Below are 16,124 nucleotides of genomic sequence, written 5' to 3' on the forward strand. Positions count from 1 at the left end.
TTTGAAGTTGCATCAATGTTATTAACACGCAATGCGTCGTGTGAGTAACGAAATACACCACGCACTGGGCTGGCAAGTTCGCAAGTAACACACGACAACTCTCGAATATGAGGTTTCGAACCGACAATAATGATGATTACAAACGTGACATCGCGCAGCTAATCAGCAATTGTCTCGTGCGGTTTCTGGCTTCGCATTGAGAAGCTCGCATCGCGGCAATTGTTTGCAGATTAAAACAGGGATTTTGGCGGCATTGGTGCATTTCCCGATTTACGTTCGCTAAGCATTTTTGAGTACATCCAGGCGCGAAGCCAGGGGGTTTCGGGGGTCGAAAGCCCCTCCTTTGGAAGCGCGAAACCCCCTCCTTAAACGCGAAACCCCGCCCTTTTCAAATGAGCGCTCCGTCGCTAATACTCGGTTGCAATTCCGTCGTATTATCAGTGTTACGCGCGGCCAATTAACGAAAGGCGTGTCGACAATAAGCGAGATCCGTCCGTACGCATTGCACTGCACAATGTAACGCGGCACGATCTCCCGCTGAGATAATTGCGAAATTAGGTCATTGCCCCGCGCTCGGCAATTGTTGGTAGCCTAATTTATCGCGTCACCTACAAGCCTAATTCCGTCGCATCTGCAATAGGCCCGGTGCGCACGATATCATCGTTGGCTCACAAAATCGCATCTGCATTGGCTTGGTGCACACGAGATCATCACTGGCCTACACAATCCCATCTGCAATAGGCCTAGTACGAAAGATATCGCTAGCCTAACTACCGCGTCTCGGTCCTACCATGCTTTGGCTCCTAGTTCCCGATAGCGATAGCTTGGATAAACTGCAGTTAAGTGTATGCTGATTAGCGATTGTGGTTAAAGAGTGACTTCGCGAAACTGAATGACATCGAATGTCCGCAAACATGTGCGACGCGTGCGTACGTACAAGTACATGCGTAATTGATTTCCGCTAATACTTGAACATAACCATCAGAAGCTGTGATAAGGCTTGAGTTATAAAAGAGGAAAGGTTTGAACCACCTGAAATCGGCGTCATTGTAGCACATATTCCAAATAAACTGGTACATTTTGACTTGCGCAAATCGTCGCCAATGCTACATAAGACGTAGGACGCATTGATAACCGCGCGTATTTAATTGTTCACGGCCGATCAGAGAGTCGCTAATTAACAGCACTTTCTGACTCGTCAACAAGCTTATCATACGAGTATGCCGTATAATCATCAACACGATGATATCGTGCACACCAGGCAGAAGCCGCCAATGCAGATGCGATTGCGCAGACAAGCGATGATATAGTTTGAACTGGGCCTATTGCAGATGCGATTGTTCAAGCCAGCGGAATCAGGCTTGTTCGAGATGCGATAAATCAGGCTGGCGACGATTGCCACGCGCACGACAATGATTGACCTAATTTCGCGACCATCTCAGCGGGATATCATCACAGACTGTTCGCGCTGATTGAAAACTTGCCTCTCGCAAATTGGGCGCACGGAACACTGATATTGATAACAAAATTATTGAATTGCAACTGAATATTGGAGTTAATATGGTCATTTCAAAATGACGGGGTTTCACGTATAAATAACTAAGACGTCTCTAAGGAGGTCGCATCGATTCGCCTGATTACTAATTACTGGTCACAAACAACTTGGGCGTTTGAGCATTTCGTACGAGGTGGCCGCCACCTCGTAAATATGGTGACGAGGTGGCTGCGCCACCTCGTAACCTCGTAAGTCGGCGCCTATGTATACAGTACACATTTGCGCGCGGAAAGGTCTAGACTTGTTGTAATCGAAGCGTTGTGAACTGTAACGGCGCGTCTGTTTACGTTGTACTTACTTGGGCACGGAATGCTTTTACATTTCCTTGTATGGCTCGACTCGCCGACGCATTCATCTCCTCCGTGCTGCGGAGCAGGGTTGTTACAAACGCGATTGCGCGATTTCTGTCCGTGCCCGCAAGATACGCTGCACGGCCCGTATTTCGACCACGGAGACCACCGACCGTCTGTACGAAAATTAATAAAAAGAACATACAGATGCTCACGTCTCCTTTAGCAATGTATTTTTACTCTTACTTATCGGACAAGGTCTGTCGTTGCAAGTGGTTGTTTCAGTGTCACTTCCGAAACACACTTTCCCTCCAAACTGTGGCGGTGGGTTATCGCATTGTCGGGTTCTGGTTCTTGTTCCTTCACCGCACGTAGTGCTGCACTGAGAGTACGGCGAATATGGTCCCCACTGTCCGTTGACTGCAATGTTTATCGTCTAAGTGTTTATTACAATTCCGGGACTATGGCAACATTGGAATGAGAAGCGGTTGCCTATTCTGGTGGTCTGTCAATTCGAGGAAGAGTTAAAACGAAATTGGATATCAAGTCGGTCAAGTTTTCTTGTCAATCGATCACGAATGCTCTCTCGCGTGTAGAAGGATTAAAAACACGTTTGTCTTTATATAAGTCAATCTATTTACTTGGACATCGCTTCGTGCTGCAAGGCTTGCTTTGTCTCCTCTCTCCATCACAATCCCGCCCGCCATGTTGCGGCGATGGTGCGTTGCACTCCCGAATCCTGGTGACGAAGCCGTCGCCGCATGTGACGTCACAAGCGCTCCATGGAGACCAGAATGACCACTTGCCGTCAAGTTTCACTGAATATACAGATATACGGGTTGTTGTTATTTTTGGTATACTTGGTATATATACTATACTATTGTCCCACATCACACGTATAGTAAGATATGAAGCAATTTTCAATTCATATATCTTCTCGAATATTTAGCCTATTCTCTCATTCATTCATACTTTCGACATCCTTGTTCTTAATGATGAATGATCTGAAGACTTATGGGACGGCCCGCTTTCATTCTAGGATCTTGTAAGACACTACTAGTGCGGATCGCATATCAGAGGTGGATCGTACTGCTACGCTACTCGCCGCCAGCGGGTGTATAATGGTATGGTATGACGCAATGTTGTGGTCATTACCCTTGCGATCGCAGGGATCCATAACGCAGTTTCTGGACTCCTTGGTTTTCAATTTGCATTGAAATTTGACTTGGTCGCAGGCCCGTCCTCGTTGCTGCTGGCCTATTCCGCAAGAAACAGAACACGGGGTCCATTCCGACCATTGCGAATACCCGTCCGCATCACCTGTCGAAAGAGATGCGATGCCATGAGCAAATAAAGAAACACTTCATACCTTTGCAATGTCGGCGATTACTTATCGATGAGATTTAGCCAGGTGATTCACGTTTCGATTTTTTCAAAAGTTTCGCTGACATTTTTTACGGCGTATTGCGAGGATGAACCGAGAATGTTTTTCCAATTCATTTCGCAAACATTGCCGGTGGAATGTAGGCTACTCTATATATTAGCGATATCCTATCACTGACTCATATTTGTAAAAAGCTACCGAAGGCAAACATGACATCATTACTTCCAACAAACAAACGCCTAAGAGCGTAAGTCAATTATCGAGGTTGTTTGAATTCTCTGAATGACACACTTCGCTACAATATGACAACTCAGAACCGGTGCCTTAGCAGGCATAAACACCTGATGGTGATAGATCTGCCATTACCTCAGCCGTGACCCGAACCCCCCGCTAATCACCTGCGTTAAAAAAACCTTTTATGTTTGATTGAATTTGTCACGGGCTTTTTCACCTATATTCGCCTCGCTTTCATGTGAGCGAATTGAGGCGCAGCTCGCGGCAATCAACGTGATTTTCCAAACAGTTGTTTTTGTTACCTCTTTCCCGTACAAGGTCAGTTCACCATATCAGGTCAATTTCAAAATATATGCATCGCTGGAGAGCGAAACTACAGAAGTTCGCGTCGCGGTCCCGAAGCGAAAATCGGGCGCATTCTCTGTTATGAAAACTTGTGAAATTTTTGTTTCTTTGAATGCCTGTGGTTGATCTTTAACGCCGACTCACATCAGATGTGTTATGCGATAAATATTGCCAGCATAATCGTGACGTGTGCTGTATACGGTTTGACATTGAAAATTAGTATTACAGACACCGTCAACAATAACGTCGCGACGTTCTTACAATAACCTAAAATGGGCATGATACGCTGGTACCTTCTCTAGAAATTATTATTTGAGGATAGTCAAGTTTCGGTTATTTACTGTTGCCTTGATATATCTAAGACATATACATTGCTCTGGAATTTCAGTAATTCGAATATTTGGAATAACTAGGCACAGATCGTACATTCTATTTGCATTTTCTTTGTCGGAAGGAATTCCGATACACTTCGTCCCGCCGGAAGAGACGCAAGTAGCAACGAAACTTTGTGATTTTAAGAACTGAACTTGATACATGAGGCTCTATTGTCTGCACCAGGATGTGAAATATGACACTCTGTTTTCCCTTCCATAATGAGTTTTGATAACACCCGTCGAGTATAATTGTTTTGCGCGAACTTGAATGAGTGAATCAGCCGAGTCGCGTGGCTGGCTTGCATTTGTGTACCGTAATGGTGTTCGAATTACGGAAGCGTGGGCTTGAATGACAGCGTCAAAAGGTCGGCCGTTTTAACAGCAAGCTCCGAATGACTCACTTGCACATTCCGGACAGCACTGGCCTTCCACGCGTACGATGTCGATGCAATGGAGCGGTTCGCAAATCTCTCTGGTACAACTTATTTTGCCGGCCTTTACCGGAAATGATAAATTATTCGTTGCTATTTCCATGGAAGCCCTGTATGCGTAAAGAGTTACGTACCGTGCAGTTGCACGTCTGGCAATCGTCCTTTTTCCATTGGTCCCCGTCGTCGTGACGTGTCGTGTCGTCCCAACATCCGGGAATGTTTACTGTTGCTGGCGGGCTGCCGGCGAAGTAGGACGAGGGATGGCCGCTTCGGGCTGGCAGCCGTCGCGATAACTCTTTGAGGTCGTGGCACGTCATGCCGCAGACTCCATCAACCGGCTGTATTGGTGGTTCGAAGGTCTTCGTCCGTTTCGTGGTACCTGGAGTGGTTGACAATGGTCTTGTTACGAAGCATGAAGTTAGATCAGTATTTGGCATGCGTTTGCGAAGGGACATGACGAGTGGAAAGCTCAAGTATACAGGAAGTCAATTCCTCACTTTGTGACCTAATCGAACTGTTGGCAATTATATAATTAATGTTGGAATAAACTTCCGCAATCTGAAAACCGTGTGAATAATGTGTTTGTATCCTGATTTCGTTGGATTTCCTGGTATTTATACAAATAAAGAGCAGGAACAAGTATTGAATATGTGATCGCTTTAGATAAATGTACAATCGTCGAGACACGCATGAGCTGCGAACCATAAATTCCCGAGTCCCGGTTATTCTGATAAGAACGTTCCAAGTCATACCGTTACTTTGAAAGTGTTTTGGAACGCTGTAGTTGCGAACTTATTTCGATACTGCATTTAGTTCCCTTGTGATAAATTATGGTAGTGTCAATATTGAAAATTATTTTCCCGCTCCTTTAAACCCCAAACTAAGCAACGCGAGTGTTGTCTATTTTGGCAAATTCTTGAGGTGAGAAAGTATCGGTAGTAACGTTTACCAATGCTTGTTATCGGTTCACTTCAAAGCGATCGTGTTTGTATTGTGAGGACCCGACCTTCTCACATATTTACGTAGCGCATATTGTGTGCATTTCGTGGTATATACGCTACGCGACCTGGAATCAATCTACTTCTACGAATATCAGCCTTTTGTTTGATCTATATTTGTCGTTGCTGGTACGGGGTCGATTGAACGGTATACATTCCTTAAATTGTTGTATGTCTGTCGGCCGAAATGGGATACGCTTTGTCTCATGAACGAGCTGTTTTTATTTACGGCGCCCGCGTTGGTATCTTCGTGTAAGCACGCGGTAAACAAAAGCGACAACGTCAATCACGTTGCATTTGATGTTGTTCGTTCACTTACCCGAAAGTGATTGATGGCCATCAACGTTTACTGGACATTGTATCTCGCTTGCCAAAATCTCGGATACCTCCGCGCCGACGTAAAATCGCATTCTACCGATGGATCCCTGAAAGAGAATCATCGTCATTGCAACAGGAGCGTAATAATCGTTTCGCGAGTTAATCTCTTGTGCACAAAGTGGCATCTCTTAAGAGCACTGGGTTACAATTCTTGTCACTGGCAATCATAAGTGAATAAGATAGAATCGAAACCAACCAAATCCATGCTTCTACAGAAATGGCACGGTAAATGGATTAGTATACATAACCTATGAATGTATGGAAGCGAACACCCGTATTCGAATCGTATTTTAGGTACGTTGATACGGCGTGCCGAGTGACGTAACTCCGGAAACCTCTTTGGATTCCATATCAATCCTTGTCCATTAACATTGGACCAACTCGACGCTAAACAAGCATATACGAATCTATTCCTGGAAATGAAAAGCGCGCCGTCTACAAACGCAAAACCTTACCCTAAAGTCTCTAGCTTTTCGGTATCCCGTAGCGAGATGCAGCGAATGCGTTGTGGCATCAAAAACTTGATCCAGAGGCGCGGGTAGGGTGGTTCGCCGCGCGTGCGCGCAATTCTGATGCAGATTGATTTCGCTTCGCGTTACTGCAAGCGTGTAATGAGTCCATGATGTCTGCTCTTGCATGTTCGGGATTTTGAACGGGATCTTGATTGCTTGGCCGTTGGCGGATCCGTATAGCCATAGTCGGGAATGTACGGGATCGGTTACAACTTCCAGATAGTCGTCAGTGCCGTCGAAACCGTCTTTTGGTGTAATCGACAAGACAGTTCCTTTCCTGTCGTAATCATTTCGCAACGACATGAACAATATAAATTCTCCGTTACTCTCGGATACTGCTTCGGAGAGTCGTGTCAACTCGTCGTCTGACGCTGTCAGCTCCAAAGCGGAGCTCGGTCGCCTGAATTTAAAAGCCGGCAGAAATTCGTCGTAGCTGGGAATGCGCTTGATGGAATTCGACGAAGACCTCTCGACTTTTTCGATCAGCCCAGTCATCGTGAACACGTCGTGGCTCTTTCCGAATAGGTCGGCACCTGTAAATATATGCCGTTGTACAGGTTCTCGGGAGTGGCAATTTAAAATAGCGGCAACAATAATATTTGTCGCGGAAAGAAAATAATGTCGGGCACGACATTTTTTACTTGACAGCGTCTGCTAGAATCTAGTAATTTTCTCACGCGATGCGACGGTTCTTAGCGGGCGTTGGTGACTTCTATCCTATTTGGTGCGTGATGGTAATCAATGGGCTTCATGGCCGCGTAACATTCACATACTCCTACTATTTGTTCACGGTAATGGCACGAAACAAACAAGTCTTCCCGTAGTGTCATCATTGCTGGAAAAGTACCCTCGTAAAGACTGGCAACGCTATGCCATGCGATTGGCATGTGTCACTAGGATATTGGCTAAAACTGAGTGCTGAGTAGTGACCGTTACGAAAATGTCATATTAAGGGCGATAAATCTGATAAACTTTACAGCGGCTCTGTTGGTATGCAGGTTATATACTTAGGCTGGTAAAGTCATATCTTTTTAACGTTGCAAATATCAAATAAACTCTCTATAGCTGTGCCTTTGGTAAATTCCATTTATTCTGCCACCCATCGACTAAACTTTAGACGGGCGGGTGACTTGAGTGACATCTGTAGTTCAAAGATCATTTCAACAAATCCAATTTCCGTCGTGGGCTTTTTAACATTGCGACTGATCACATAACAAAAAGAATGTAATCAATTTCAGTTGCGACTTATGCCAATGCTCATGATACATGCTTTATTTATGCACAAGTAGATTCGATAGCAAACAAATACTTACAGGCTGAAGCCAACCAAAGCAAGGCTAATACCGGTCGTAATACTTTCATGTTCGGCACTTTCGTCGATCTATAGTCCTTCTAAATGTATATTTTGGTTCGCATACGATAATAGAAAATAGGCTGGAAATATTCATTATCAGAGGTAAGTCCCTGGACTAATATGTGTGATTTGATGTGAAATCCCAAATCAGCCTTTGCCGTGCATTCCGTTGTAACCTCTTTTGCCTCGTCGACGCGATGAATCTCAATCGCGTATGACTGTGTCAACTGCGGGTTTGTATATTTATATACTTACGCGGCGATGACGTAGGAATAGAGAAAACGGTTGTGGCATATGAATAGTAGAATGTATACTAGGGCTTCGCAAACTTTTTTCTCGTGACCACCTTTAGTCTCCTCCTATGGCCGACCTTCGACAAGTTGGAGGCATAAGCGCGAGACATGAGCTTTATCGCAGAGGGTGTATTTCATCATTGAAAATACCCCGATTCAGAATTGTGATGGGCATTGATTGATATACTTTTCGGATGCAGTTTTGTGGACGTTTTCTCTTCTTGAAAACAACAGATACCATTAGTCACGGTTCGGAATTGTGACTTGAATCATTATTTACGATATTCTTGCAATCTTCGACGAATTTTAGACGACGACCCGAAAGTTAACGTGCGGTACTGATTGTTTTTGATTCGCGGCGTCTCATCACGAATCCATCAATGTCTTGGATAAATTATTCAAACTATATTTGGGCTGTAGACATTGGCTATGCCTAAGTGTTGTTGCTAAAATCTTACCGTATCCCGTGCGAAATCTAATAATTGATATGGTGGAAAATTGCCAGTGCCAACATATAAGTCAATGACAAGACACTTTACATCGCGGTATATCCAAGATCTGCAGTCACCATTTTACAATGGATTGTTGTTATTATTATTAATGGTCACACACAACAAAGCAAAGTGGTGCGTATCATCTTTTCAGGTCTTTTGCACCAGTACACGAATTTCATGATGAACATTGAGTCTTTGCGTATTCGTATTCTTGCGGACGTCTGTGAATCTTTTTACTATATACGGATACAAAATATTGATGTATAGATATTCGAGAAAATATGTATCGCGTGAGTACGAAATGCTGCGATATAAATATCTCTAACTGCACCCGCGACGAACCGATCGACTCTTTAACAGATTTGGTGTATATGTAGGATTGCATTTAAAGCGAATGGTGTTTTAAAGTGATAAAAATCGTCTTCCGTTCAACAGACAGCACGTCGATAGAGCATTGATACGAAAGGGATGTTCTGGTGATGAAGACTGCCGACCGTAAAAATGCAGCATAATTATGTAGTCCTGGTTAAAGATGTTTTTGTCCGTTTATTACAGGGGTCGGAAACCTTGTTCGTTAAAGGAGCCAAATTTACCCTATATTTTGAAGTTGCAATGTAAACCCACTGTGCCGTCACAATTAAAGATTCGTGACGTCCTGGCTGAAAAAAACATTTTTTAAACAAGGGCCATATTTTAGACATGTTTGTTTTAAATTGATTTTAAATGCAACCCTACAATACAATACAAGTCAACGAGAAAACTGGAAATCAAAAAGTTCACGCATCAGTTCGGTTGTTCTGGTAATTCCAACATCGATCGTGCGTCTCTGCCAAAGGACAATCGTAGACATGGTATGTCCTCACGGCCTTGTAAACTGAAGGTCGGAATCTTGATATTGAGGAAGCAAAGTGCCAACAACTAGCCCTTTCTTGGGATTCCGACACCACAAAATGTTTACAATATTGTACATAGGACCGGGAATGGTCGCTGAACGCTGCGGGGAAATAAGGCATTATATAGCCTACCTATGGTAAGCTAAGTCTGAAATGGGGGAGCTCGTGTTCGTCGAATAGATAGATGATGTAGCGATGTACTGCATGGTGATTTTGATTCTCTAGGAAACAAGATTGAATACTGATGCGCATATTCTCGGAAGTATACCCGGTCAGGAACACAATCTAAATTTATAATTTATGTGAAGTCAATGTTCTGTTTACTTACTCCTTGGTCTCCTTGGTCCACAATTAATCACACTTTTACAAGATAGACCTAATGGATAGCAAATTTTAGTATCTTGCCAAAGCGTATGTAGGAAATGATTGAACGAACATAAATTGATGCCTTAACGTGAACAGAATGAGTTCGGATCCGGATCCTGAATTTAGAGCAGCGTGAATCAGCAGGATCAGGATTCGAATTTCATTGGATTGGATCCGGAGCCCCAAAACATGAACCGTACACTGCTATACATAGCCTATAGCAAAATCACTAGTCTGTTTGTGTCTCACCATTTGGCGATAGCAATAGCTGCAGGTATCCTCTAAGGTATGCGGCAAATTGCATATAATTGTCTGTATATCGAATCGATTTAGTAAAACGCAATAAATATTGCGTCGCATTAGTATTAGGAAAAAGTCCAAGTAAATATAAAGTATGTATACTGTAGCATACTTGATCAATTTGTAAAATTGTGGAAGCTCGAACACAGCGAACCACAAAATTTGAGGAAACTAATTCAATCGCAGTTGTGAAGTATGGTAAAAACGGGTTTTTATGTCAACTCTCATCCACTGGCGTAGCCAGGAGGGGGCGAAAGGGGCGGTCGCCCCCCCCCCAAATTTTTTGAAAATTTTCGTAAAATCAATAGATATTAGAGAATTTTGGGGCAAATGTATGCAACCTAAAAATTTTCTTCGCGCTTCGCGCGATTTAGTGTCCATTCATGTCTTGATTTTATTATCGATATCACGATAAAAAATTATTCCGCAAATACCCATTATTGAATTTAGCTGCATTCTCAATTATGAGAATACAACAGTACCAGTAGATACACTAGAGTAGTCCGAGGTCGTTGGGTTGATTGAGTCTGTAGGAGTGTCAGTTCAGTATGGGGGTTGGGGACTGTTAGCTCCGGCAACTTCCGTTCCGGGACTCACGAAGATATATAAAGTAGGCTACATGCGACTCCGCAAAGTGCGCTCCCAAAAGGATTGACGACCATAAAACCGACCCATGTATTCCGAAGCCTTCGATATAGATTTATGGGTGCTTAAATGGCTGGCACCTAATGATCCTGTCCCTGCAATCAGACCCCTCCAACATAAACGCAACTGGCACAGGAAAATATCATCACATTCCGTTAAAAATTGCTAATTTGAAATTGAACGAGTCTGATCAAAGGAGTTTTTTAATTTGGTCTGGTATGTATCAGCAATTTCAATCTTTAAAGTAGCGTCAATCTCTACCAGAGGTTACGCCCAAACCGTGCTTCAACGAAGTAATAAGAATGGACACCACTTGCTCATATGGACGTACCAATATTAGTGATCAAATTCTTTATTTATTTAAAAAACGCGCAACTAGGGCCGAAATTCACACTGATTGTTCATCACTTTATGTCAGCGATTTGGGCTCGTCATTGCAACGACCGCCTATAATACAAGCTATAGTTGGCAACTGGAAGCTTCCATAGAGTATGTGTGTGTGTGTGCGTCTAAGAATCGTATGTATAAAGGGTAGTGATGAAATTGCCTATGGCAGGATGTACGGTTCTGCGAGATGTTCCCACGGGAGAGCTCCCCTAAAGTCATAACCCCCCCCCCCCCAACAAAATAAAAATAAATATAAATTTTTTTCTGGCTACGACCTTGCGTGTGCTCGATCTCTTGAGTGGTGACAGCATTCTACGCAAGTCATGAAGTAACAGCAATAAATGACAACTGTCCCGTCCGGCGTCCACCCTCTATAACAGGGGTGGCCAACCCGTGACCCGCGAGAAGGTTTTGAGAGGCCCGCGGGTTAATTCTCGAAATTACTAATATTATCAAAAAATAAATCACCAAAACCGAATAACCAAAATTTGATCAGCCTGACCGCGAAATTTGGGATTTTGCCGACTAAAATATCAGTTCCGAGTTCCGACGCATTGGCGTAGCCAGGGGCCAGCCACATTTTCGCAGATCGTCGTATATGGCTATATAATGTACAATATTTCGCGAGGCTAGGTCGGGATCCACTCCAAGTCTTCATATCATAATTGTCATTGATGTTGATGCGTATTAATATAAGTATTGTTTTCTTACCTATTATCCGGTACGCTCCTATCGGAAGACTAAATAAGGTCATCAACATTCAAGTGGCCCGCGCAATGATTCGTAAGTCTCATGTGGCCCTTTGGCCACCCTGCTCTAGAAACTCTAAATAGTCTTGCCGTGTGGTATGAACATATAGCTCAAGATGTATAATTAATTGCCCCCTGAATGTTTGATGACACCAATTCTATCAGCCCTGCCGGTAAATCTGATAATGAAAACGTATTTGCAATATGCAAATACCAATATAATGAACCAATTTCATTCATTAACCATGAAAAATTTGCGCGCTTCGCGCGAAAGTGTTGTCGTCTGGTTTTCCACAATCATCATTTGATCACATCCGTCTGTGAGTGGAATATATATAACGATTGCCCCTGACGTTGTGTTAATCATCCAATAAGCGCCAAAGTCCATCGATTTTACCTATTTTTTCCTTATCTTTAAGGGAGGGGGGGGTCATTTACTTCAGTGCTTTTCAACCTGTGTGACGGTTCGCACTAGTGCGAATGAAAAAAAATTCAGTGCGAATGACGAAGGTGGTGCGAACGGTGCGAATGAAAATCCGGATCAAGTGCGAATGAAAGTCGTGATTAATTCCTAACTTTTCTAACGTGTAAATTCAAATAAACCTAATAGGAAATTTAAAATCAATGTAACATTTGTAGTTGCGACGCAATTGTAAAAGCTTAATACGGCGCACCACTAATCGTAGCTCTCATAAGCCGTATTGAATAAATATTCATACACTATAATTATTACGTAACCAAAAGCCGGATTTGGAAGCTGGTGTAGTGACAGTATATAGATATCTATAATCTCTATAGTGGCAGACATACAGTATATTAGCCCGTCTGAGCCTGCGACAAGCTGGAAAAATAACATCAAATTGACTTTCTGCTTTCTTTCGCTAAACAATCAACATATTTTCGTAATAACTGTTCGATTAGCGCGAGGCACGAGGATAGTAGTAAATACCATCATTACAGACTCACGTTTGCAAGTTACTGTAACGCAAATTTGTACCCCATTCAAGGGTTATTAAAGTATGGACCACAAAGGTTATAATTTTGGATCGACACGGTGCCAGAGCTATCTGTTAATATGTATGTAATATTCATTGAATCTATTGCAAAGAATCCTGCGATCGTTTTTACATATCCAAGATCACTGTGTTGGGTACTGTAGCCAATAAGCGAGACACGCATTAAATATTGCTTTATCGTGAGAATTCATGATAAGATTTGTCCGACCGTTGAGATCAACTAGTGTAGGGGTGTGCAACGAGAGAGTCCAGGCCTATGAGACTCATTCATTTCGAGGCCAACCTCTTCTGCATTGGGGCACATGAAGACGTAATCGTAAAGTTTTGGCGAACAAACCGATGATAAAATGCGGCACCAAAAACATAAGCGGCGACAAACCCTCGGTCTAAAAATGACCGATGCTGGATGGCCAAACCTTTCGAGATGGATTGGATATGCTCCGTGGTCAGCACGGAATAGTCCCGTTCTTGCAATCTGAGTAGACAGTAGTACAACTGCGATATGCAGAGGAATTTATTTCGCCCTAATTTGGAATCGCGTGCGTCAGACATGTTTTGTAGAGCTGTGTTGGGTGGAATTGTGGTGTGCTTGTTCTGCATGTCATAGATGCCAGTAAAATCGTAGCATACAACTGTAATATTAAAAAAAATCCTTTTCATAGCTAAGGCTCGGATCGCGAGATGCCACAAAAACTTAGATTTCGGTGGTAGTCTAAAAGCTGCTTTACCGTTATTAAACTGTCATGAATTCTCAAGTTAGATAGAGTAGATAGAGTAGAGTAGAACACAAAGTATCGTGAGTTATTTGCTCTTCTCATAAACTTGCGAGACAGAAGTTGGAGCAACGTATCATCAGGTAGCGAGCTCTAATGTACCTACTCTCCTTGATTGTTTTGCACCTTATGTTCAAAAGACATAAGGCAAAAGCCTCAACACGAACACGTGGGTTTTTTCTTTCTTTCGACAAACTGGAGCCTCGAGGGACCTTTGTGTCAGCTCCCAAAAACGGTTTCTGCCAGCAAGCATTTTTCACTCGCGAAAAATACGCTATATTTTGGATAGAAGTGCAGAACAGATTTTAAAGGGGCACTGCGCTCTAAAAATGATGTGGTCTCAAATTGAAGGTAAAAACGAACAAAAATTTTTGGCCGCAGCCATTTCCTTCAGAACGCCACCGTGATGGAGCTGCAATTTATTGAAATTTCTACAAGACCAGCTGCCGCGGCTGCTTAACCCGTTACATGGCACGATGTCTTCATCGTCGCACTTGCTCGACGCGATAAGACAGTCACGCAGAAAACGAAACTTAGACCCATTTCGTTCATAACATCGGCTGACAACTATCTAAAATTCGTTCTCTGCGTGACCGCCTAATCGCGTCGAGCAATTGCGACGGTGACGATATCGTGTTATGTAACGGGTTAAGCAGCCGCGGCAGCTGGTCTTGTAGAAATTCCAATAAATTGCAGCTCCATTACGGTTGCGTTCTGAAGGAAATGGCCGCGGCCAAAAATTTTGGTTCGTTTATTTGTTGCACATCTGAACAATTATTGTTAAATAGGCCTATCTTCATCTTCTTTTTGTATAACACTTTTCGATTAGTTTGTGCGAATGAAATTTATTTTACAAAAAAAGTGCGAACTGAGCTCAAAAAGGTTGAAAAGCACTGATTTACTTCATCGAATTTTTCGCCCCCCATAAATATTTTTCTGGCTACGCCCTTGCTCTCATCGTTAGATTCATGCAATCAGAGAGGAGAGGAGACGATTTTGGCAGCTATCTGCAGAAGATATTTTCGTCAGGAATCTGCTGCAGTATGAGATTGCCGTCCTTCGCGTGCGTGATTGTGACGACAAAAACAAACGGTTTCTTTGAAAAGAAAATATTGATATTTCAAAATCGCGGTCTCACCAAAACACAATTACTGCGATGATCCCATTAGCAGGATTTTTTTCTGCCGCAATAACATGCATCGAAAATAGACATTCCTGGAGAAGCCCTGTAAAAAATTTCAAGTATTTTGAATTATCGGAGGTTAGTTTATTTTGTCGCATACACCAGAGGTGTAGTGAACCTGTCAAGTGCGACGCTATTGCTCGCCTGTTTTCTGTCAAGGTCACGTGACTGAAGTCCTTGGAGAAAGAAAACAAATATTGTATGAAACTCTACCGTGCAGAAAAGTTTGCAAATGAATGGATATGGATTCGGAAAGCACGCTCTCCGCGGCCGGTCGACCGGTATATCTGTGCGGCATTGCTAATGCAGTCGCCTAATGCTATATAGTTGACGCTATAACTCGTTACTACATGAGTGATTGGTGTCCTGACCGCCTGGCAATTGGGAGACGAAGTGATCACAAACTTCGCGCAACGTGTATACGATTCCTTGTAAAATCAGGGAGTATACGTCATTATTTCGAATTGTGAAAGTGGCCACACCGGTTGTGGAACGTTATGTGAGAATACTTTTAGCTCTTGGATTGTAGAATCCTCAAATGTATCATTATATTTCGTGATGTGGTGGAATTTATCGTCATAGAGTTTAGAGACCCTCAGCAATTAGCGCGATTGTGTGCTTCAAATTATCCCGTAAAAGTAGCCAACTTTATTTTGCATTTTGAGCAGTCGTTTAATCTAGAGCAGTGGTTCCCAACCTTTTTCGACTCATCGCCCCCTAATCAGGCTCGACACAAATTTTCGCCTCAATATTTACGGATCCGAAAAATACGACACACAAACGGGAAATTTGTTCACCTAACTTTCATCGCTGGTGAATGACTAAGAAGAAGATCATTTTTTTGGAGTAAGTGCTCGACGGAAACCCGGTTTCCGGGTCTCCTTTCTGTTTGGTTGACCTTTTTCGCGTCATATGCAGAATAAACCGTGTTCAGGTCTATTTTTGTCCGTGTTAATTAAATAGATATCACTGACATTTTCGCCCCCTGTCGCCCATTTGGTATTTTCGCCCCCTTGTTTCTCAACATCGCCCACTGGGTGGCGATAGCTCCCACGTTGGGAACCACTGATCTAGAGGTTCGCAGCCGCCTCCCATAATTTTACAAAGCGGGACCTTGGGGATTTTTCGGCCTGTCCAATACAATCAAGCTTGGAAAATCCAAGGATGAGA

General features: G+C 43.1%; 1 protein-coding gene across 1 annotated transcript in view; it reads right to left on the reverse strand.

Moving 5' to 3' along the window:
* Window positions 1-16,124, reverse strand: part of LOC145450926 (thrombospondin-1-like) — an 81,734-nt gene that overhangs the window by 6,248 nt on the left and 59,362 nt on the right. Inside the window, exons 2-10 of the mRNA XM_080329415.1 lie at window positions 7,815-7,935; window positions 6,445-7,034; window positions 5,931-6,036; window positions 4,748-4,992; window positions 4,584-4,677; window positions 3,001-3,165; window positions 2,487-2,663; window positions 2,092-2,265; window positions 1,854-2,021 (exon numbers count right to left, since the gene is read on the reverse strand). Of these exons, the coding sequence (XP_080185541.1) occupies window positions 1,854-2,021; window positions 2,092-2,265; window positions 2,487-2,663; window positions 3,001-3,165; window positions 4,584-4,677; window positions 4,748-4,992; window positions 5,931-6,036; window positions 6,445-7,034; window positions 7,815-7,863 (1,768 nt within the window). The 5' untranslated portion in view covers window positions 7,864-7,935. The remainder of the gene's footprint in view (window positions 1-1,853; window positions 2,022-2,091; window positions 2,266-2,486; window positions 2,664-3,000; window positions 3,166-4,583; window positions 4,678-4,747; window positions 4,993-5,930; window positions 6,037-6,444; window positions 7,035-7,814; window positions 7,936-16,124) is intronic.

This window comes from Botryllus schlosseri, chromosome 11 (assembly GCF_051294905.1).
Source record: "Botryllus schlosseri isolate E-star chromosome 11, Bs_hap1, whole genome shotgun sequence".
In the NCBI taxonomy this organism is placed as follows: domain Eukaryota; kingdom Metazoa; phylum Chordata; class Ascidiacea; order Stolidobranchia; family Styelidae; genus Botryllus; species Botryllus schlosseri.